The sequence below is a fragment of the Mugil cephalus genome, chromosome 22, assembly GCF_022458985.1.
Source record: "Mugil cephalus isolate CIBA_MC_2020 chromosome 22, CIBA_Mcephalus_1.1, whole genome shotgun sequence".
In the NCBI taxonomy this organism is placed as follows: Eukaryota; Metazoa; Chordata; class Actinopteri; order Mugiliformes; family Mugilidae; genus Mugil; species Mugil cephalus.
Genome location: NC_061791.1, coordinates 4259221 through 4283924, shown reverse-complemented (window position 1 = coordinate 4283924; position 24704 = coordinate 4259221). Strand labels below are relative to the sequence as shown.

Sequence of the window (24704 nt, the reverse complement as noted above, 5' to 3'; positions counted from 1 at the left end):
AGACGTAAATGCAGTTTTGAAGGTGAACCGTCCCTTTAAGAACCAGCTCACCCACACTGGCCACGATGAGCGCTTCATTACACGGCTTATTAGGCAGGATCTTTTAGAACAGGGGCTGTGAGCTCATGCAGGTGGCTCTGTCTCAGCGTGCCGGTGGATCGAAACCTAATCACAACACTTTGTGCGTTAATTCATAGTCCCTGCCAGGGATCGACTCCCGAGGTCGACTCCTCTTTGCAGCGTCGCCTTTGAATAAACACAACACGCCGAGGCTGAGTCCTCGGCCTCTGAGTAATCAAACGTTGCTGCTGAGTTTGGCTCAGAAAAATAACCGAGGTCTGGTCTGAATGTCGGTAACTGTTAGTCAACACTAGCGTCTGAGGGATCGCCTCGTCCCCTGCTCTGTACGCTACTATTTAAAGAAAGGAACATGTTTCTGTACATATTCACAGAAATAATCGTTCTCAGCTTCTCTCACCTTCAAGACTTTTGTTTTGATTCATAGATGGATGAGACACTGATCATAGGACAAAAACATAAATATGATAAATTATTATAAATACAGTATATATGAGACCATCGAAGCCGACTGTGTGACTGTGTGGTGGAAAATGAGTTCCTGGTTCATTTAAACAGGTGATTTTAAAGTTAAACATGTTTTTGTCTTGACTTTCAGGAGGGATCCAGCTGAGACTTCCACTTAATACAGCAGCGCAGTTTGCTTTCTGAGACAAAAGTATATATTTCAACCAAAGCTGCAATTTTTTTTTACTAAACGAAACTAAAAACGTATAAAGGAAACCTGAAATAAAGCTGATTTCTCGTCTGTATTATAATTATTATTATGGTTCAGGGTGTAAGTGTTGCATTAAAATTAGATTAAAGCAATCGAGACAAAGCGCAAACAGTTTAGTGATTGGCTGTAATTTCTTTCTTCTAAAGACACATGAGGTAAGCTGCTTGGTTATGTAGTTATGAGGTAGTCCTATTGACTCTAACACCTCGGTTTATTTGTTCGGTAGCTGAGTGCGATTACTGTGTTCAAACCGGCCAAAACTGAACCGACCAGAGGGATAAACGCTAAACGGGTGGGGGTGTCGCAAAATCTTTGGTTGATTAGACATTTTTCAAATATTGTTTTTTAATTTTCCTCCACAAATTTAAATTTCTTTAAATACACAATAACATGAATCCAACATATTTTCGTAAAAAGATAAAAGGATAAATGGATGCAGACAATGTAACCGCCACTCTACTGTAGCACATGTTTAACAGCTTAATATTGAATGCAAAATGATAATAATAATGTATATTTATAACTTGCATTAGGCTGAGTTTAATAAAATACACATATAGTAGGTAGTGAGTCCCTATGCAGACGACACCTCCATTTACCTGTTTGCTCCCCTCTTCTTCCTCCTCTTTTCCCCCCTTCTGCAGAAAGTGCAAGTTGTTATAACTGTTCTGGACTATGACAAGATCGGCAAGAACGATGCCATCGGCAAGGTCTTTGTGGGCCTCAACAGCTCGGGGACGGAGCTGCGCCACTGGTCCGACATGCTGGCCAACCCCAGGAGACCCATCGCCCAGTGGCACGTCCTGAAGCCCGAGGAGGAGGTGGACGCTCAGCTCTCCACCAAGAAATAGGCAGGGCCCTTTCAGTACCTGCCTTGTAGTACTCTTTAGCCAGTATGTGTAAATACCTCAGTGATATATGGGTCCATCCATGTAAACCCCCCCAACCCCCCAACTCCCTTTTACCCAGTCTCCCTCGGCTTTAGCGCTCCTAATTTCACACACAGTCCTACGTGTTCCCGTTCTTCTTCTTCTTCTTCGATCAGGTTCTGCTTTTATTTATTTTTTAGTTCCTCTCTGAGTCTTTCATTTCCATCCACAAGCCCCTCAACGGCCCCCCGACCAAAAGCCCCCTTCTTTTAAGCAATATGATCTGTATAGATAGCGCATGACTGAAAGAATTTATTGTACCACGAGTTGTATATATAAGTATGCAGACAAAAATGATTTCTAGTTTATGTGTTTGTATGTTGTTACCCGTTTCCTAATCTGTGTATATCTCGATGTTTTTAATAAGATGTTCTATTTTAAATTATGTAAATGCAGATATAGAGGAAAGCCAATATTATATATCCCAGGATTTAAAAATTCTACCTTATTACCTTATTGCATTCCAGAAAAGAAAACTAACGATTTCCAACCCGCAAGACACTAGTGGAAATATATTCACGTTGTAAATGTCTGGCTTTAAGTTCAGAGAGGGATCATCGCAGGAAAGACTAACAGATGAATATATATTCACACAAAACCACCAAAACATAAGGCCATTAACTACTATGGTTCTGTGGGGGAAAAAATACGACTAATAATAATAATTATGCTGCTGGAAATTATACAAGCACATGATTTCTTACGACTTTTTGTACTTATTTCTCAATCAGAGGACCTATGTGTTTAGCTTGACGCAGAAACATTAGCGTTAGCGTTTCATTTCTCCATATTTGGCGAGTTAAGTGAAATAGGTCCTCCTCTTACTGGCCTCTGTCCACTTCTACTGGCTCCTTTTCTTTTCCGAAAACTAAAATAAATGAATGAATAAATGGAAAACCTTGCCTCCAAAATGAACAAAAAAAAACCAACAAAAAAAAAAAACAACCCCAAACTAATAAAAGCACCAAGCTGTAGCCATCGTGTCCTTAAACTCGTTTTAACAAGATTTTTTTTTTTTTGTTAACCGCTTACTTTAAACAGCCTTGTCGTTTTTTGGAAGCAAATCGGCCGGAGTTTAAAAAAACAAAAAACAGAAAAAAAGGAGTCGCGGCTCTGGTTTTAAGAGGACTATTTTTTAGAGCAATTCAGCATCTTGACTATTTTTTAGTAAACTGCATGATTTTTTTTACAATCTTTACTAAAAAGGCTGGGGCAAAGGGGAGATCTACTGACACCAGGGGACGCTCTTCTGAATCAATCCCCTTGCCTTGAATCAGAGGAGAGAAAAAAAAAATTTAAAAAAAAATGAAATAAAAAATCAAAAGACGTTTAAACTTTGGGTCAATGTAACATTGACGGAGGTGAAAGCGAGTTTCTAAACACTGCCATTTCCGGGGGAGGCGACTCGTGTAGAGGCCCTCTCTTCATGCACACTCCCACTTGCCAGTGGTTGTAGCTTTGGTTTATCGGGAACAATGTCTTCGGCTGCAGTGGTGCCCTGAATCGCAGTCTTTGCTTTGCGTTGCCTTCTCACAGTGACAATAGAGCTAGCCATGTTTTACTGCCAATCTTAACTTTTTATGTGGCTGCTGTTTTTGCACTGGATGTCTTTGAACTAGCTTTCTTTACAAAACTTCATTTCAGGACACGCTGCAGGGGTGCAGGAGGGGGCGGGGGAATGGGAAATCGTCCCGCTCGATTAATTAGAAAAAAAAAAGATAAGAAGCAATGATGACAAATCACGTTTCAGCCGACAGCAATTCCATGAGTTTTGTTTTCTCGTTGGCACGGGGACTCCACCGGGAGAGCAACGAACTAACCGTAAAAGTTAATGGTCTACGTAGGCGATTCGTCCATCACGTCCTTTACTACGGGTCCAATCAGAAGAGGATTAAAAGTTCATCTTTATCTTGGAGGAACCTCTTGCATATACTCGACGCTAGCTTCAGGAGGACTTTCTAAATGTTTTCAATGTTACTGTGTAGTTGATATTATGACAAAACAAAAACAAAAACAAAAAAAAAGAAAGAAAAAAGCTACTTGTCATTCCATAGGAGTCTCCGAGGACTGCTTTGTGTATCACTGTGACTGCCGTGTGTGCTTAGAGACGTAGACTTATCAGTAGGTAGCGAAAAACCAGTTTGTTCCGTAGTGATGTCGTAGCGTTTATTGCCATTTTCCCTTCTACACGCAAAAGGAAAGAAAGGAAGAGAAAGGAGAAAGGAAAAGAGGGTGAAATAAAATAACCCCCCCCCTCACCTCACACCGCCACCACCACCAGGTGTTTGATCTGAGCGCGAGCGGGGTTCGCTTCACACAGCATTTTGTTGAGCACTGTGCAATACTTGTATGTTCATCCCATAGTGTTAACAACAACAACAACAACAACAACGACAACAACAGCCCTACAGGGTGAATCCAGTCCAGACGGATGGTTAGGACACAGCACACGTAGATCCAGCTTGACACCCTCCGTTTAGGGTTCCCTCCCTTTTTTATTTTTGAGTTTGTGTTCGTTTTCTTCTTGCACACAGATCCAGCATCGCAAGTTTCAGGGAGTCGTAGTTTGAAACCAAGATTCTAGGTTTAAACATCCCCCTAAAAGTTAAAAGAAATAAATGTGTACATATATATATTTACATAATCATGTCAAAAAAATGTATATCTAGAATAAATATATTCTGACATGATTATGATTATTCAAATATCCACATATTTATCATCATTCATTATTATTATTTTTTTTTTGTTTGTTTTTTGTGTAAAACCCCTCTTTTATATTTGAAAACTCTGAATGTACAGTAACGGACTGTGTTGGTGTAGATTACTTTAACCGTGAGATTATAGATGTACTTTGCACTTTTTGTTGTAAAAACAAAACAAAAAATAAGGATATATAGTCATTTTGTTAATATTTTTTCAACTGTCTCCCCTCGTCTGATCCAAAAAAAAAAAAAAAAACGAAATCACTGACTCTACTTTAAAACCGTCCCTCTTCCTTTCATCTGACGTGTCTCACATGTGTAGATCCATGAGTACAGCTTCAGATTTAAACGAGTATATAAAGTACAGGCTCGTACAGATATATGAGTAAATACGAGTAGTAACGCAAGGATCAAATTATGATAATAATAATAATTATAAGTGTGTAAATCAGGGAACTCAGTAACGGGCAGCATTGCAGAATCCATCAGAAAAAAACTGCAAAAGCAAAAAGAAAAAGCCATTACCTGCACTGCAGCGCGATGCTGCTCTTATTACGGTTTTCCTACCAAAGTGTGCACGCATAATCAAAATAATCAAACCCCCCCAATTTATTTTTATTTATTTTGTTTTGTTTCCCTCCTTTTGTGACAAACCAACACCAAGCTCTCTGTGTGACAAGATTCTCTCCAGTGACACCTGACGAAAAAGCCACACTGACCTTTCAAAAAAAAGCGAAGCTGTGTAAAGTATTAGAATCTGATGCTGTAGAAAGATCCTAGTTGCCTTTGTGTATATCAACTGCCTGCTTGAGTATTTTTGTGTGTGGAACTTTCCTCTGTGATCTCGTAGAAACTGTTTGGGGTGTTTTTTCCTGCCATATCGCTCGCGGCGACGGGGGCGAGCCGCTGCCGGCTATATTTGCTGTGTATACCTTCATTTTTGATGAGGTGTTTTACAGTTTCGTTTCACTTTGTGTAGTGATTCACTCCGTGGAGTTTTCTGACTGTTGTTATATAACTTCATATACACAAATGATCAATAAAAATGTTTTATTTCCTGTTGATACAGAAGCCTGCCATGTTTTTCTGCGTCACGTTTAAGGTTGGTTCGGTGAGAGCACTGTGGCGTCGGTGCTGATCTGACATGAAAAAGAAACTTCTTTGTGTGTTTGACAAATTCCAGCTTTAATCATGAAGTTTGTTCTTTTGAATCGTGCACAGCAGCCTCTTAAATAGGCCACTACTGCCATCTAAAGGATGTCAGGGAGCAGTGTGAGAGCCTGACAATGATTAAAAGGAAAACAAAAAAGTGGATTATGTTTTATTTTTTTCCATTTTTGTCCAAAGCACAGATCAATTTTTATTACTGAACTTTTACTAATGTGTGTCAGAGCCGGACAATGAGGACGAGAGTTTGTGCTCCACTAAAGATACGAGGCATCGACGTGATGCTCAGCTGAATCAGATGAGAAGTCGCAGTAGATTTATAGATGTGAGGCGGCTGCTGCTGCTGCTGCTGCTGCTGCTGGAAATGACGCTCATAAATGTTAAGACTCATAAACCTCAATTCAAGATTAGGTTTCATCATCTGCCACTGACACTTTTATGAAGTGAAATATAACTTCTGCTTTAGTTTAATTCAACTTCTAGGCATCTTCAGTACATTCAGTGTTATCTGGCAGAATCTTTTATATAGCAGCTTTTATATTGAAGTGATGTCACATTAAGATAGTAAAATATATTCAAAGTGTTGTTTATAGCTGCATTTTCCCTTTAAATCTAAATTTTCTGCAGGAGTTTTTCATTGTTTCATGAACGTTTCTGTTAAATGTGGACTACGTGTCCCTGCATCACCACCTTAAACACATAAATGTCAGAATACCTTCTAATTCTCTATAATGTAAGTGGACAGTTTTGTCATTTGGCAGAATGATAACATGCTCATAGGAACATTTCATGATAAGGTTACACTGACAAAGCTGCAGAAGGAAACAGATAGACAGTTGCATACCACTGATATGTGGTCGGAGACATCTGCAGTACGAGAGGAACCAGGGCAAATAAAAATAGACACACAGGAACTGATCATACAAAACAGCAACTGTATTTTGTCTATCACTGCAGTTTCTGTTGTGCCTTTTTAAATAATATAGAACCATATTTATTAGTGAAAGTATGACCAAAGTCACATTGTGTTATTTTTATCCATGGCTTTCATTGTCTGTGTTGCATTCAATTTTTGCTTTAAGTCATGGGCAATTTATTGTAAGCAAACAAAACAAAACAAGACAAAAAAAATAAAATCTGAAAAATCCCGCTCGCTACCCGGAAGTGACGTATGAGCTTCCGTTTTGTGGCGTCACTGAACGTTAACGTCATCAAACGATAATAAAGAGGGAAAAGGTTAATAAACAGGAATAAAGATTCTTATTATAAGAATACAATAATAATATATATCTTGATTTCGCATATTTATCTTGCCTGGTGTTATTGAATAATATACTTTTTCAAATTAGCGCTTTTATACTCAAGTGGAACCAGCAAAGACTCACATCATTTATTCTGTTTAAACAAATATTAAATGAAATGTTTTGACTGAAACAACGTACACACAGCTAAAATAAATAAATAAAAATAAGGGGCACATCTTTTGGAGAATATGGGAACCGTTTATGGAACTCTGACACCATTATAGCGTGGTAAAAAATAAATAAATAAATAATAAAAACACCATAGAATGGTAAAATAAAATAAAATAAGATTAAAAACAACAACAATAACATAGCATGGTAATAAAATAAATAAACTAATAACTAAAAATAAAATGAAAAAAAAAAACAAACATCGTAGCATAGTTTATCTTGCCGTGATACCACATACAAATAATGAACTCTGATCATGGACTGATTTTATTTATTTATTTATGATTTTTTTTTTCTTTACATTCAATTGGCTGTTGCTGTGCATTGGCTACTTAAATATTAAAAGATAAATAAAAAGATAATTAAAATAAAAAAATATATATCGCTTTTATTTTTTCAAGAAGTCAACCGGATGTGGATATGCTCGTTAGCTAAGCTAATTCCTGGGACAGCCCGTAGCACGTCGCCCACTGTTAGTTGCAGTCAACCCTCCTCCCTTGGTGCTGCTCACTGAACTAACAGACGCAATCGTCAAACCGGACTGAAAATGCTGTCCTACATCATTGGCGTGAGTATACTTTTATCAGCACTTTGCAATGTCTTGCACGTCAGCGCATTTTTGTGTTAGCTGCTGTCAACAGCTAGCGTCATGTTAGCCTGGGTCGGGTCTGCCCACAGGAATGACCGTGACTCATTTTTCCTGCTACTGATTAAACAAACTTAAAAAAAAGAAAAAAAAGACTGCAGCCGGACAACGCCCCTCGGGGCTTTTAAAAGAGTAGTTAGCCGATGCTAGCTGCTAGCTCTGAGTCATTGTGTCGCTGTTCGACCTTCATCACAGCTGATCCGAGGCGGCTTCGACAGCATCATCAACCTCATCTTCAGGCTCCTGTTCTCAAAGAGGAGAGCTGCCATCACACTAGAGGACCCCAACATCAAGTACGCACTGCGGCTCATAGACAAAGAGGTACAAAAAAATCTAATTTAAATGGACGCAAACACGTAGCACAAAACTTTTTGTTTTGGTGTCCGCGAACGCAGCTGATGCGTTCACTGCACCCACGCTGGCTGCTGTGTGGACTTGGTCACTCTGACTTGGTGTCTTGCGTGTGTTCAGATCGTCAGCCATGACACCAGGAGGTTCCGCTTTGCTCTGCCTTCACCCGAACACGTCCTGGGACTCCCCATCGGTGACTATGTCCACTCATATCTGCTCATAACATCAGAATAAACTAGTCCGTAGGTCTTCAACATGGGTCCCGCGGCCACTAGGGGGTCGCAAAATCTCTGGATGAAAAGATTTATTATTATTATTATTTTTATTTTTTTAGATTTTAATTTTCCCCCACGAATTTAAATTTCTTTAAATACACATTAACACAGATTCAACATGTTTCAGTAAAGGAATAAACTTTCTAAATGATAATAATAATAATAATAATAATAATGTATATTTATAATTAGCACTAGATTGAGTTTAATATGAAACACACTTAATCTCTCCATCAGTTTTTGGGGGGTCTTTGGCCTGAAAAAAGACCCCTGAACTAGTCTTTATGAGACTTCAATTTAACTTTATTTACAACAATCCAAATATACAAAGACCACAGAAATACAAACGATGCCAGTAACCACACTTTAAGATATATTAACCCTTATAACGTGGTAGAAAGTTGCCCAATATTGTCAATTTCAATCATCCAGTATTATTTTACACCTTTTTTCCCCCTAACTTGTTATGCATTTATATCAGCTCTGCATTAAATGTTATTTCTTTGGCCCAGTAGAGTCTAAATTGGATCCACAGAGCAACCTAAGCATTTTCTATGATCCATGGGTGCATGCAACTAATATAACTATAACATATAACTATATTTCTTTTATTAGAGACTTTCATAATTGAGTAAAATGTTTCTTGAGGATATCACAAAGTCTTGCCCCCATAAAAACAAAGAAAATGTACTTTTTTCAGTGGAATTTTATTTTATTTACATCAGAAATCAGGTGAATTTCATTAATTAATAAGTGGATTTAATCATTAGAACTAAATAAAAAAATACTGAGATTTATAGAGTTGTGTGTAATTTAGATAAATGGATAGTTTGTTAGTTATTTGGATTTCAAAAGGTAGAATAAAACCAATTTAATTATTTAATTCTTCTTGTAAATATTGTGTGTATACGTTAGTGCTTGTTCATTGTTGCTGCAACAGTGAAATTTCCCAATTAGTGATGAATAATTAACATTTCTCAAGCATTTCTTCTTCCTTAGTTGGTGTTTTGTTTCAGTTTTAAATGTTTTTTTTGTTGTTGTTTTTTACAGAAGACGTAAACAAACAGACTCTTTGTTCCTTGTTCCAGGTCAACACATCTATCTGTCTGCAAAGATCGATGGGAAGCTTGTCGTGCGCCCGTACACGCCGGTGTCCAGCGACGACGACAAAGGCTACGTGGATCTGGTGGTGAAGGTAAAAACCCGTTAAATGAACCTCGGTCTGAGTGTAGACGGGATGAATGAGTTAGTTTTTAAACTGGCTCCTCCTGCTGCTCCAGGTTTACTTTAAAGACGTCAACCCTAAATTCCCGGAGGGTGGGAAGATGAGTCAGTTCTTGGAGAGCCTCAGGATCGATGACACCATCGACTTCAGAGGCCCGAGCGGCCTCCTGGTTTACAAGGGCAAAGGTGAGAGCGTGAGGGAGGTTGTGTGTGGTTGAAAAGAAACTGAACTAACGGCTGCTGGACGTGATGCTGTGACTCTGCTGCTGCTGCTGCTGCAGGTGTTTTTGCCATCCAGCCCGATAAGAAGTCTCCAGCTGTGACGAAGACGGCCAAACACGTGGGAATGATCGCTGGAGGAACCGGTGAGAAGCTCTCAGCTAGTTTAACCGTCACCAAAGAACTGTGGTGTGTGTGTTGATCTATCCAGCCGTAACATTATGACCACCTTGGAAGTGATGTTTTTTTTAAGTAACATCCACATGAATGAAAACAGTTTCCCAGCAGAACATTGAATCGTCACAGGATGGTTTATGTGTTGTTTATTTCTCCTGTCAGTGGTCATAATGTTGTGGCTGATTGGTGTATGATTAAATTACTCTCCGTACCAGCAGGTGGCAGTAGTCTGTATTCCTCATTCGTAGTCCAAATGCATGGATACATACATGGATGCATAAGGAAGTAAATTATGTGTATGTGTGTGCGTGATACGACCACGTCTCCCAGAATGCATTTCACTGGCGTCGTCACGGACGACCACCCTCCAGAATCGAACATGTCAAGTCTGAACTACAAAGTCTGAGGTCTGTGAGATCTCTGAAGTTTTGTTTGTTTTTTTATTTAAGGTCTGAAGAAACGATCATGTTTGTTTTGATCTCAGATAAATGTCTCAACCAAGAAAAAACCCATTTAAATAATTCATCGCTGCCTTTTCTCATTTCTGAAAATAGTCAGAGATTTGATCAGAGCTGACGGAGGAAAGTTTCTGTTATTTTATCTGATCAAACTACACCCACACAGACCAGCTGTTAACAGAGATCTACAACTTATCTCTATATTTCTTCTTCTTCTTCTTCTTGAAGACAAAGTTTTAGCTTTAAGCATCTTTAACATTTCCTCTCATCTCAATGTGTCAAACTACGACCAAAGCCCATGTAAACGTCCACATACTTTAGGACATGTTCAGCCCAGAATGTGACTTTTCTGTCTGTGTGTTGTTCCAGGAATCACTCCCATGCTGCAGCTCATCACAGCGGTGGTGAAGGATCCTCAGGACCAGACCGTGTGTTACCTGCTGTTCGCCAACCAGGTGACGTCCATCATTCACCTCCACGGCCTCATTAATCATTAACACGTCTGCTCTCAAACTAGTTTTAAAAATGTGCTCAAAATGCACGTTTATGTGTTTATTTCATACACTAAGTCTGTGTTACGCCTCTAGTTTACTCTTAAATTGGCTAAAAGGTAACGATGTGATGCTTCTTTTCTAATGCAGACGTCTGTCAGGTCCAAATATGGTCGTATCCTTTGTATCAGCGACCAATCGTGAACGTAGGAATCTGAACCTAAACTCTTTATTTGTTGAAAAGACAGATGAAGACGATCAGCAATTGATCATCATTCATGTTTCACACTTGAATTAATTAAAACATTTAAATTTATTCTGATATTATATATGTTGATATGATTATAAGATATTTCGAAGGATTTGAGTAAATCTCGTTTTGGTTCCAAGAAAAATATACATAATTTTGCAACACAAAACTTTAAAGGCTCAGTTTTTTCTGCCAGAAATCTCCATTTTAGTAGCTCTTACATAAAACCAGGCTTTACAGATTTATTCCTAACTACATTCTGCAGATATTTACAGAGGGGATTAGTCATATATCATTCAGAGCCTGATTTATAGAACATTTTACTCCTAAAAACATGGCGAAATTTGATGTTTTTCTTTAACTGTTGACAGTATTTTGTGATTCATGGAGTGATAAAAAAAGAGATACCTCTGTAAATACCTGCAAATGTAATATATTAACAAAATGAAACAAGGATTTTGAACCTCACTTTATTTATTATTCAGGAAATTTAAGTAGAGAACTCCTGATTTACATAATTAAATATAAATTCACAGAAAACTTGAAATATAAAGTTATACAAAGGAGTTTCGTGGTGATTTCTGTTGGTTATCTTCACCTGTTGTGTCTCTTTAATACTGAAGGGAGGATAGTTTCAGACTGTGTCAGCAGGTTTATTTATATTCCTGCAGTAATTAAACGTCTCTCTCTCTTTGTTCAGACTGAGAAGGACATCCTGCTGAGACCAGAGCTGGAGGAGATTCAGGCGAACCACCCGGACCGCTTCAAGCTGTGGTTCACCGTCGACAGAGCACCTGAAGGTCAGTCCGCCCCTTAAAATAAGATCTAAGAGCGTTTCAGTTACTGACTAACTGTGCATCACACTAGAGAAAAGAAGAAGTGGTTTTAATTTACATACTGAAACTCTGAGGAGGTCTTAGCTTCAGTAGAATCTTTTATTTAAAGCTCGTACGATAGGAGCTGTTTAACAGAGAAAGGTTTTCTCTAATAGATACTGAAAGTGTTGAACCATGAAATGATTTATTTACTAACTAAAGACATATTTAAATGGGACCTATTATGCTTTTCAGTCTTGGATATTTGTGGTAGAGGATGTGAATCTTTCAGTAGTGTCCCACTGGGGTCCAACAACGTATTAAAAGCTTCTTTAATGTGTTACAATTTAATTTATAAAGAATCATCCCAGCTGCACTAAATTAGATACTTGCAGGAGCAAACAAACAACAGCAGATTGAGCCCAGATATGATAAGAGTGGATTATATTCACTATAGAAGCAGTAGCATCTGTTAAATTTAAGATTTTGCAGCTTTTAAGGTTTTTCAGTTCCAGCTTCTCGCCACTAGGTGTCACTAATTGATCACATTGTTGGTTAAGACCAGTCTCAGCTACATTTACTCATATTTATAAAGTTTAACCTGCTTTATTGGCTTTAATTTACCCACTAGTTTCCACAGAGTAATGAGTCCAGTCGTTTGGTTCAAGCGTCCATTGGTGCTTTATTTAGGATGATTTAATCAATCTTAAATATTTCCTTTACATCCTCTTGTCCATGCTGTGTTTTAGGAATTGAAAATTTGATCTAGATTGGAAACAAATTCCGATCTAGACGAATCTATAGTTTTCTCTCATATGATTGTTCATCGATGTGCACTGTCTCTACCCAAATGTATCTTATCTTAGATTAAAATATCGATACCAAGTCCACTTTCATGATAAATATTAATACTTTTATGGCATAGAATCTGAAATAAATTCTAAAAAAGTAAAAACCGTGACATAGGAACACAGGGAAATGACCCCACAGCCCTTAAATTTATCAAAGAAATAATGAAAATACATCACAGGCTTGCACTCCAAAAAGAATTATATCCAAGTCAGAGCGACTGTTCTTGGTTTCATTTTTTTGTTTGAAAGAGATTTTTTTTTTTAAATGTGATTTGCTCAGATTGTCTTTAATTGCTCTGATTAAAGAGAAGTCTGATATTTAGCAGCTTGTTTAATTCTTATACAGAGGTGTAAAAATACATTTTTCATAATTAACATTCACAAATGTTCAATTTTAAAAGTCATCCTTTCCATATTCACAGGTAGACATTTAAAAATATCGGTATCAGGGATATCGACACTTTTCATCCCATACGCTACGATCCTTTTCATCCCATACCCTACAAATATTTTCATCGCATACGCTACGACCCTTTTCATCCCAAACCCTTCAGATCTTTTCATCCCATGCCCACGACCCTATTCATCCCATACCCTACTAATCTTTTCATCCCATACCCTAGAAATATTTTCATCGCATACGCTTCAAATCTTTTCATCCCATGCCCAACGAATCTTTTCATCCCATACCCTACAAATATTTTCATTGCATATGCTACGACCCTTTTCATCCCAAACCCTTCAAATCTTTTCATCCCATGCCCACGACCCTATTCATTCCATGCCCAACGAATCTTTTCATCCCATACCCTACAAATATTTTCATTGCATATGCTACGACCCTTTTCATCCCAAACCCTTCAAATCTTTTCATCCCATGCCCACGACCCTATTCATCCCATACCCTACGATCCTTTTCATCCCATACGCTACGACCCTTTTCATCCCATACGCTACGACCCTTTTCATCCCATATCCTATGAAAGGAAATTGAAGTTTCTTTGCTAAAAGTGGACCTGTTTATTCCATCCTGTGTAATAAACTGTTCCTGCGTCGTTTCTTTCAGACTGGGAGTACAGCCAGGGCTTCATCAATGAGAGCATGGTCAGAGATCACCTGCCGCCTCCCAGCGACGACACCCTCATCCTGATGTGCGGCCCTCCGCCAATGATCCAGTTCGCCTGCAACCCCAACCTGGACAAAGTGGGCCACTCGGAGAGCCGCCGGTTCACCTTCTAGACGTCCGTCCACGCAGAGGAGGAAGAGGATATGTCCAGGTTTGGATATTTAAGGGCGTCCAGTTATTTTTGTCTCAGCCCTGGAAGCTTTAAAGCACTCGTACAGCTGCAGTGGATATTGCACTACGTATACTATATTAAAAAAAAAGATATATATATATATGCCGTGATATTTATCATGCAAAACAATCGCAGCAAGGACCAACTCGTGTAGATCAGGTGGAAGGACGTGGAGTCGCGTTTTAAGAACCTGCTGTGGCCTCATGTTTCAGAGGACGTTGATGTTTACTGGTTGATTTCGGAGTGCCTTAACACCTGCAAACACCGCTTTGTTTTTTTTGTCTTTTAATGCACCACTCGCTTCCATCACAACGTGCTAACGTTCACAGATCAAAGCTGGCTCAGAGTGAAACTCGTTACGTCAAAGATGTTGATATTTTGCTAGAAAAACGTGGTGTTACTGACGTCTTTGCTGTAAAGTCAGGCCGCTTGTGTTTTATATGCAACATAAAGACAACAACAACTGCTCTTCTGTTATTGATGCTTTGATTGTTGTTTTGTACCCTGATGGTGTTCGTCATTTACATGGAGGCAGGAAGACTTGATTCATTTTTTTTTATTAGCAAACTTAAAAACAACATACAGTCAATTGAGAAACATGAAAATAAAAGATTTGGCCATTGGAAAAAGCTTTGGTTTATGTTTACTTTCAGTCACGGGGAAACATTTCGCTTAAATTTAGACTAAATTGGGGAAAGCACCAGCCTGGATCTGTCTAACATCTCGTTGATTAAAGTTGTGCAAAACAAATGTAAAAAAAATGAGAAGTTGTGTTTTTAGGGAGACGACAAATGAGGTAACTAGCGACTAACTAGTGGGCTCTGTCAGATCCAGGCTGGAAGTTTCCCTGGTTTAAGTCTTTATGCGAAGATAATGTCACTTACTTCTCTCTAAGACACATCTATAAAAGTTCTTTACTTGAGTATTTCAACCTCTGGTGGAGTAAAGATGTAACAACAAACTAAATCTGTACGAGGGAGAAACACTAAAAAGCTTAAATCACTGGTTATTACCAACAATAATAAAATAAATGCAGAGAGAAGTCCATTACTACGTTTTCAGTTCATGCATTATACTTTGGGCAGCTTCAATAAATATGAGGTCACGGAAACTAAGGGCGGAACGAGTGGACGGTGGGAGAAGAGACACCGCTTCAGTTTGTTCTCGTTTGGTCAGATGTTGGAGTTCTTGTGTGTTTCTGCAGAGTCGTCGGAGAAGAACTCATCTTCCTTCAGCATGCTCTGAAACGCAGGGAGGAAACAGTGTCAGAATAAACGAACTAACCTCTGCTGTAGAGCAGAGCTGTGACGCTGTGAAGCTTCTCACCGTCAGGTTGTTGATTCCCTCAGAAAAGGCTCCGATCTGTCGGACTGTTCCCTCAGAATCTTCCATCTGACAAACACAGATTTAGTTTATGTTGGACCAAAAGCAACATTTAGCTTGTTTTTTTGTGTCAGTTTAAAGTTTAACTGTATGAAATTTAAATTTTATTTTCTTAATTCCAAAATCATATATATTATAATTGTGTAAAATAGGAGATTTGCCCCATTAACTCCCATTATAACCACATAGGAAAAATACTTAGATATAATGGGAGTCAATGGGGCGAATTTATATTATATACCATAATGTTTTTTCCCAATAGTTCCTAAAATTTCTAAGCATCTACAAAATATTTTATGTTTTATGACCCCCTTTAACAACTAGAAGCAGTGAAGTGAAGAATTTACCACCTCACAAAATGCATAATAATAACAAAGCTGAATAACCATAAAATGGTTTTGGCACTAATATGAAAAAATTGGTGTGAAAATGGTTGAGAAAGAAAAATAACAACAGAGACTTTTTGACCTTTGATTTTCACACGGACAGATAAAAAAAATATTAAAAGCTTCTAATTAATTTTATATCTATGGATGGTTCTGAACTTGAAAAGTAAAAACAAATAAAAATGTGTTTGTTACACAAGGTTAACGAGTGGTAAGTTAATTTTAAAAGTCTCCTTGTGAAGAAGAAGATGATGATGAAGCAGCGTCTGCACCTGTTCCAGCTGGTCCTCGTAGATCTGGACGCTCCTCAGGAAGCTGCTGTTCTTCGGCATCTCTACGTTCATGGGGCAGACGAACTCGTCCCCGTCCTCGTGACGTTTCTTCCTCAGAGTTCCAAAGCCACCGAACGACAGACGCCGCGGCTGGAAAGAGGAAAAAGGAGACGGATCAGCCCAGAACGGGAACGTTGTTATCAAGCTGAAGTCTCCAAAGTGAACATGGAGATTAGCAGCATTAGCTTGAATCACAGACTTCAATAGCGTCTAAACTGTAAAATTAATTTTAAAAAAGGTGAAGAGCTGTTTTGCGATTGACTGAACCAACAGATTTGAAAAGCAGTCAGAGATATATTTTTTATATTTACAGAAATCTGCCAAAGAAAAGAGAAGTAAATGTATCGCTACATTAAGAAACAACTGGAATCCAGACACAGAAACCTGGTGTCATGGTTCACATTTAGTGTCAGGTAATATTCATTTATGCTGTATTTATTGATGAAGTCAAACCTTAAGTTACTTCTTAAGTTACGTTCTGTTTCAGTGTATTTACGGCAGAAAGTAACTATTTCAGTTGCAACAATTAATAACAAAAACAATTACAGCATTGTTTGGCTAATGTTACTTCTCGGTAAAGCTCTCAGCGTTAGCATCTTTTATTTAGCTACATTTATCATAATGAAATGACCTAAAACCAACTAAAACTGAGGCTAATACACTTTTCCAAATACATACTAGTTAGTAAGGATCATTGTTGAGTTCAATTATCTTTAATTTGATCTGATAATCTTCATTTTTCTTGGTGTCTCTGTATTTATTGATACATTTCATCATGTTTTTATACTAGTTTGTTGCTACACTAGAATAACAAGACTCAATTATGGACTGTTGCCTCTAAAGAAGCTAGTTAGCTTAGCATAAAAAAGGACACAGATTAATTAAAGAGGAACATAATGTCCGACTGAAGCCGACGTAGCCCCGCCCCCTCTCTGTGGTGGTTACCTTGACCTTGGCCGTGGCCGTGAGGACCGTGTAGTCGGGGTTTTCCAGACAGTCCTGTTTGAGCCTCTGCGCCTCGGAGCCGATGAGCAGGTGGAAGTGAGTGGCCAGGTGGCGTCTCAGCAGGGTTTTACTGGGAGGAATGTTGAGCAGCAGGGCGAGCGCCTCCACGTTGAACCGAGGCTCCAGGACCTGCAGGACGCGACGCGGGCGTTAAAAACACCGCGGGGCAGAGAGGTCGAAGACAAACAATCTGAAACAAGGTGACTTAAAAAAAAAAAAAAAACTAACACTTCCACAGCAGAGACTTTTCTTTTTTCCCATTTAACCAAATTAAATTCAAAACCAGTTCCTTATTTCTACTGACACTGGAATTAAAATGAGGGACTTAACGAGCTTAATTAATCAACGGAAATAATGACCCTCTAGAAATGATCTGAAATGAGCGAATAATTAGGACGTGGTGAAACACTGAGGGTGAAGTTATTCATGTTGATGCAAGTTTAAAAATGCAGGTGGTTAAATCTGAGACTAATTAGTCTGGAATGAGCAGATAATTAGCGCTTTTCTTTTTCTTTTTTATTTGTGTTTTGGTTTTTCTGAACTCTGACTCTTAATGTGCTTTGAAAATAAATAAATAAATAAATGTCACCATCAGGCCTCCGTGAACGCCGCTCCCCCTCAGGTTGGGGGCGTATTCTGCCAGATCTACGGAGCGGAGCCACTCCATCACTCTGTGGTTGGTCCACTGGGAGATCTCTGCTGGAGTCATGTTGTTCTGAATCACACAGGAAATCAAATAAATACGTTTAACTCTCAGGCACCAGTTTCATTTACCACCATCTTCTAACCTCAGTGGACAAAAAAAAGCCAATTTTCTGATTTTTTTCTGCATAAATCTCTTTAGAAAACTACCAAACTCGATCCAGACATCAACACGTGGTGACGTAAAGTAAAGATGGAAAGAAATGCATGTTGCCGTTTGTTTAAAGTGTGGTACCTCATCAGAGGGTCTCCTCCTGAGGCAGCTGGGCTCGTAGGAGTTGAGGCGGAGGACCTGGATGGCTCTCTTGATGCTGAGGTGATGGAGGACGCTGCCGACCTTCAGAGACAACAGGTCGTCCTGCGGAAACAAAAAAAAACAAAAAGCCGTGATTCATTCAGAGGAAGAAGAGTTTAACTAAGGGTTTCTACCCGGATGATTCAGCTCACCACTGTCATGTAGTGCAGCATCCGCCCGTCCACCCGAGCCTCATCAAAGTGACTCTTATACTGAGGGAGGCCGATGTCGTCCAGCCACCCTGGAAACAACACGGAGGTTTTTATTTTAGTTTTATTATACAAGTTCTAGGGATTTAACGGTTATTAATTATGACTGAAAAACATTCATTTCATTATTTCTCAAACAAAAAACACATTTCTGAGGAAACTACGCAATTAATGCATATTTAAAAAACACACACATATATATATATATATTTTTAGATGTAAGTGGTGTAAACTCTGCAATAATAATATGTCCTTTTCTTAAAAGTGCAACTGAAATTATAATTTATCTTGATAAATAAATAAATAAAAACGTATCTTTAACAAATCACACATCAAAATAAATACATGAATAATACATAGGTCTTCAACAGGGGGTCCAGGACCCCTAGTGGTTCCGTGGAGGTACTGCGCAAAATCTTTGGTTGATTAGACATTTTTCTTTCTTTTTTTTTTATTATTATTTTGATTAATTTTCCTCCACATTTTGTGGGGGAAAATTAATAAAAATAATAATAATAATTCTTTAAACACACATTAACATGAATCCAACATATTTTAGTACATGGTTCATACTGTAGCCTATGTTTAAAATAAAAAAAATAAAATATTTAAACCTGTGTATTATTTTAATAGCTTAATACTGAATGCAGAATGATAATTCTAAGATATTAAATTTATAAATAGATACATGTCTAGAAAAATTAATAGAATAGAACACATATAGTAGTAAGACTTGTATGTGTTCCTAGTTTGGTATTTACATGTTTTGTTTTTCAGTTTATCTGGTCTTGTCTGAATCCCTGACAGTGACGTACGACGCCTCAAAACCAGCTTACGCCCTCTGCTGTTTAAAAAAAGAAACTGCAATTCATTCTTCATCTCGGCTGGTTTGAATCGTCACACGTTTGCATCGATTTTAACTGCAGTTACATCCCTACTAACGTCACTCACTCGTCACCCAGTTGTGGTCCAGTTTTCCCTTCAGGTCGTCGTCCTCTGAGCCGAGCGCCTGCAGGGCCAGCTGCAGCTTCTTCCTGTGGAGAGGCTGCTTCATGCCCAGCTCCTGGTAGGACAGAGGTCAACACAGCTCAAAGTTTAGACAGTCACAGAACATTAGCATCCAGTAGAAAATCTCCTTAGGATTTAAAACTAAACAAGGAGGCATCAAACTGACACAAGCGGACAAGGAAACCACCGAACCACTATTCACGGACAGTGGACCAGCTTGAAGCTTTTAAACTGTTTAACTGGTGTGAGATGTGAATTATAAAATGATGACACCAGTTTTGTTGCACACAGAACACTGTGCCTGCAGTAAGTTAGTACAGCCAGCGACAATGTTAATTTCTCCTATTATGGAAACAACATCGATTCTACTCTCAGTAGCTCATCTTATTCTGTCCAAACTGTGACTATTTTGCATTTAAAAGAGGAAGATATCACATATGTCCATGAATTTTCTAGCTACATTAAACAAAATGTTAACATGAAGCATTGAAGTCGTCACTGTCGTTCATTAATTACTAATTATCTTAAATGTTCTGTACTTGCATGAAACTATTAAAACACCAACTATAACTGAGCTCTTTAAAGTTGACAGTGAGAAGCTAAAGTTCACAAGCAGCAGTTTTAAAGGAAAAATGCACTAGGATTATATTTCATAAGCAAATATACACAAATGTGTGATTAAGACTTAAGTGTAAAAAGTTGAGATATTATATTATCGTTTTATTTTTGTATTTTAGTGTCATTGTTGTTATTTAAATAGTATTTATTCGTATTTTCTGAGTGCGTGGTGGGGGTGGGGGCTCCTCTTGCCCCGGGCCCCCAGACCATCTTGTTACAGCCCTGCTACCTGATTGATATATGTTTCTTTTTTGATCGATTTTCCTCATGAGTTCGACTCTGGCGCCTCCTACCTTCTCCAGATCCTGCTGTGACGCCTGCAGTAACGTTTGTCCTGATTTGATCCAGCTGTGGCCCTGAGCCACGTACAAACCCAGGCCCTGTTCATGGAGCCACACACACACGTCGTCTTTAGTCCACCGAGAGAAAGGAACGTCCACAGCGCTGTGGACAGCAGACAGAAACAAAAACAAAAAAGATAGGGATCAGGAGGAAGTCTTACAAACAACCCAATAAATGTCCGCACAAAACAAACTCAATTAGCAATATTAAAATGCTATTTAAAGTTTTAAAATGCCACTAAACGCATTAACGAGTTAAGACGAGGACATCACGTCCACTTCACGTCAAGAGGAACCAGATGAAATCAAGTCCTGACAAACGCACAAAGGCTGAGGACAGTTAATAAATACGAGTCTTGGGAAAGAAATTATTCACATATTTTATTATCTGTGAACTTAAAACAGGAAGAAACTGAGCAAAAACAAAAATAATCTCACAAAGAGAAGCGAGGCCAGTTTTGCAAATCTCAATTTCAACTTAAGTTTATTTTACAGGATACAAGAATATAAACAGAATAGAAATAAAAAACCCGACTAAGACGAGAGTTTTTCCTTCGTGTGTTGTAGCAAGAAGAGACGCCAGCGTTCCTCAAGCTTTAAGTGGTTCATATTTAATAAAGTGCATCTTGTAGATCTGTGAGAAGAGCTTGAAATGAGTCAAACCCACCAGTGTTTTGGTTCTCGTGACCATCCGAGTCGAGGGCCGGCCGTGGCTCTGACTCCGCCCCTCCTGAACTCCATCTCAGCGGCGTCGTCCAGGTTGAAGGAGGTGGAGTGACTCCTCTTTAGCCTGCGGGAGAAGCTCGTTAGGAAACGATCCAAAAGACGACAACGCTCTCATTGGTTCACACAACGTACCTGCCGAAGAACTTCCTCAACCCTTTGGACTTCTTTTTGGTTTCCGGAGACGACGCCAGAGGAGCTGCGTCGTGGGATTTCCGAGAAGGAACGCCGGCCAAGTCGAGGTGCTCCGTGCCTCTACGTTCTGTCTCGGCTGTAAAAGTTATTATTTAGACGTTAACGTGACAGAGACGAGATCAGCCTCCACCTCCACCTCTAAAACCAAACGTTAATATTTAGTACGAGCGGAAGAACTGACGCCACACATGCACCAACCTACTGATATTTACTCATTTAAAGAACACTCAAAGGGCCTCACTGCAGATGGTTTGATGTCAAACGCTCACAAGAAAACTCTAGAAAAAATGATTTAACCCTCAGGCTTCCTGTTAATTTACAGCCCTCTTGTAGCTTTAGCGGAGAAAAACGTCTACGTCTACTAACTGCTTTAAAAACTTCACAGATTGATATTTTTATCTGATTTTTTTCTGCATAAATCTCTTAAACCACTTCAGCACTTTACAAAACTACCAAAAATTCAATCATTTTGAGGAATTTTAACCCTTTAAATGATACTTTCATTACTTGAAGTTGAAGTTTTATGAAAAAAAAAAAAAAAAAAACATTAAAAATTATCTATTTTCCATAAAACTAATGTTGGGCATTTTATTCAGATCAGTCTTGGATATGACCAAGATTATCGAAAAATACTGACTGGGTCTGATTACAAGTTTTTTGTAGCATCAGATTTTTTTTTTTTTAACCTTAGCAGACAAAAATGTCCCATTGACTTCCACTATAACTACATTTTTTGATCTCTCAGCTGTGACACAATAAAATCATTCAACGGGGAATATTAGGGTTTCAATTATGAGAAAATTTTGTTATTTTTAGTGTTCAACACTAAAATCAGCTGAAGTGGTTTAAGAGATTTATGCAGAAATAAATCTGAAATATTACATTTTTATAGCAGTTTTTGGACATGGACGTTTTTGTCCGCAGAGGTTACAAGAGTTCCACAGAGTTCTGTTTTTTAATTTTAAAATTTGTGTAGAGAAAAAAAATTGTGCACCAACACAGCCAAATGAAGAGGAAAATTTTGCTTAAATGGACAAAAATGTTGCCTGAGGGTTAAATACTCTGAAAAACAGATTCTCATCAGTGATTTCCGTCCTTTAACGTCAAATAATATAGTTTGAATTGTTCCCGGATTTTAATCCGACTGGAAATCACTGATTTCAAAGAAGCAGAAGAAGAAAGAACAGAATGACTTTAAAGAGTTCCTGTAAGTTATGCATCGCTACCATACTGCAGACCCACAACTGTACCTAACGCAGGTGCACTGGCACTCCAGGTACGATCTTCACAGTTTACAGAGAGAAACATGACAATCAGAAAACAAAAGACACACACACACACACACAAAAAAGAAAGAATAAAAGCATGGGTGAGGTTAAAGCCGTGTCTCACCGAGGTTTGGGGCGCTGGCCGCCTGCTTCCCTCCTCGCAGCTTAAAGAAGCCGCGGCCGAAAGAGGCGCGGGCCTTCTTCGAACCAAAACTCTCCACACTGGAGTGATTTCCTTTATTAGATAACGAGGAACCTTTACTTTTGGCCTAATAAAAAAATACATAAAAATAAAGAGAGGACAGAGAATAAGTCAGGACCAAATATTAACAGTTTTAAAAAGTGTAGCTGCAAGATTTAACCACTAGATGTCAGTGCAGATCATTTCTCTCAGTCAAATCATAACAAGTAGGATCAGATGGATGGATTCAATGGTCAAAAGGAAGATTAAAAACTTAAAAAACAGCCATCTTTGAGTGTTTAAGCTGCTGACATTGTTGTATCATATCACAGTTGTGTAAAGATGGTCGTACCTGTTCAGTGCTTGCAGCTGAGACGCCCGACTGTGGGACGTCTAACGAGCTTCAGTCAGGAAATAAAAAATAATCCACATAAAGGTTCATAATCACATCAACAACAGGTACACAACTTCACCAACAGAGAACATCATTCAACTCAATCTATCAAAAAGAAAGTAGAGTTTAGGTGAATGTACTTAAATAAAATCAAAATATTGTCTTCTTTGAAAAGCATCTCTAAAAGGAAATTAGTTTTCCTCTCAATCACCTTCAGCACCAACTCTGTCATTAAATCATTAAATGTGAGACAGCTGAGAGGTCTAATCACGTCACCTTATACCAAAATTTTTTAATTGCAGCTGCTGGGGCTGGACAGACTGACCTTTTCTAAAAGCAGCTCCCACTTTCCTCAGGTTAAAGGTAGCGGACGGCTACGTCAGCCACAACAAGGCGGCTCGTTAGATTATTAAAACGGAGGATTTATTTTTTAAGACGCATAATTATTCAACACAAAAACAAACTGGGAAGAAGTTTCAGTAGTTGTAGTTCTTAGCTGGTTCTACCAAACACTGAATTATTAACGTTTCTGGTTTGACATGATGCGCAAATTTAACAAATTTTATCAATAGTAACGAGCTACAATGTCGCTAATTAGCAAGTTTGAGGACGTTGGGACTTCATTGTTCTGATTTTTGCACAGCTATGTTGAGGTATTAAAATAAGCAGTTTAACCTTGGTTGTCTTTATTATAATATAAAAAATAAAATAATGAAATAATCCCAGTGTCCACATATGAGGACATTGTTTTTTTTTTTGTTGCTTTTTTTTTCAAAAATACTACTTCCTGTTGAAAGATGATGCTTAGTTTTAATACATCTTAGGTCCTACTAATCCCAAATATATTGGAGAAATTAAAAATCTATACCAAATAAAAGCAAAGAGGTTAAACTGATATGAATGTTTTGTGGTGAATAAATCATGTGTTTAACTTGCGCTTATAGTTTAATTTATCCTTACTTTATTTATTGTAACATCGTATGGGCAGCGACTACTCTTTTTAGAAAATTTAATTTGTTATCGATTTCAAATGTTAATATATTCCAAACCTGCGTGTTTATGCGTAAGTATGTACAATTGATTTTATTCATGATTTACCGTTCACTTTCCGTAATTCATTCACATCTATGGAAGAGTATTAGGGCCACAAATTAGGGAAAAAAAAAAATAGAAAAAAAAATAGAGGAGGTAGAATTTTTTTTTCATCATAAACTTTGAGAAAAAATCTGACAAAATTTCGAGAAAAAGAGTTGAAATCTCGAGAAAAAAGACAAAATTTTGAGAAAAAAAGTGAAATATACTCTTATACAACAACGTAGGCTTATTCATCTGTAACAATGTGTGTTGACACGCAACAGTCCAATAAAATACGTCAGTCATACAACTGAAAAAATAATCACAACTATATTCTTTTATTAATTATTAATTAAGTCTCATTGAAGGGACCATTGCCTTTCGCCTTTTTTCTCGAAATTTCAACTTTTTTCTCAAACTTTTTACTTTTTTTAATCAAAGTACATGAAGAAAAGAAAAATCT

General features: G+C 38.1%; 3 protein-coding genes across 9 annotated transcripts in view; 2 read left to right on the top strand and 1 right to left on the bottom strand.

Annotated features, from left to right (window-relative positions):
- The window catches only part of syt1a (synaptotagmin Ia), a 191750-nt gene extending 186256 nt beyond the window's left edge, over nt 1–5494 (top strand). For all 5 annotated transcript variants that reach the window (XM_047575281.1, XM_047575285.1, XM_047575282.1 and 2 more), the window contains one exon: nt 1441–5494. In XM_047575281.1, coding sequence (XP_047431237.1) covers nt 1441–1647 — 207 coding nt within the window. In that variant the 3' untranslated portion in view covers nt 1648–5494. The remainder of the gene's footprint in view (nt 1–1440) is intronic.
- Nucleotides 5495–7470: 1976 nt separating this feature from the next.
- Nucleotides 7471–14604, top strand: LOC124999992 (NADH-cytochrome b5 reductase 3). Its single transcript, XM_047575286.1, has 9 exons — nt 7471–7640; nt 7914–8039; nt 8190–8262; nt 9433–9539; nt 9625–9754; nt 9850–9933; nt 10792–10877; nt 11864–11963; nt 13896–14604. The coding sequence occupies exons 1-9, from the start codon at nt 7620–7622 to the stop codon at nt 14066–14068; spliced, it is 900 nt and encodes a 299-aa protein (XP_047431242.1). The 5' UTR covers nt 7471–7619; the 3' UTR covers nt 14069–14604.
- Nucleotides 14605–14668: 64 nt separating this feature from the next.
- ppfibp1a (PPFIA binding protein 1a) overlaps nt 14669–24704 on the bottom strand; it is a 33319-nt gene continuing 23283 nt past the window's right edge. For all 3 annotated transcript variants that reach the window (XM_047575278.1, XM_047575277.1, XM_047575279.1), the window contains 13 exons: nt 23126–23174; nt 22717–22861; nt 21265–21400; nt 21074–21196; nt 20359–20509; nt 19391–19502; nt 18383–18471; nt 18171–18293; nt 17823–17948; nt 17174–17362; nt 16169–16318; nt 15454–15519; nt 14669–15368 (listed from right to left, as the gene is read on the bottom strand). In XM_047575278.1, the coding sequence (XP_047431234.1) occupies nt 15300–15368; nt 15454–15519; nt 16169–16318; nt 17174–17362; nt 17823–17948; nt 18171–18293; nt 18383–18471; nt 19391–19502; nt 20359–20509; nt 21074–21196; nt 21265–21400; nt 22717–22861; nt 23126–23174 (1528 nt within the window). In that variant the 3' untranslated portion in view covers nt 14669–15299. The remainder of the gene's footprint in view (nt 15369–15453; nt 15520–16168; nt 16319–17173; nt 17363–17822; nt 17949–18170; nt 18294–18382; nt 18472–19390; nt 19503–20358; nt 20510–21073; nt 21197–21264; nt 21401–22716; nt 22862–23125; nt 23175–24704) is intronic.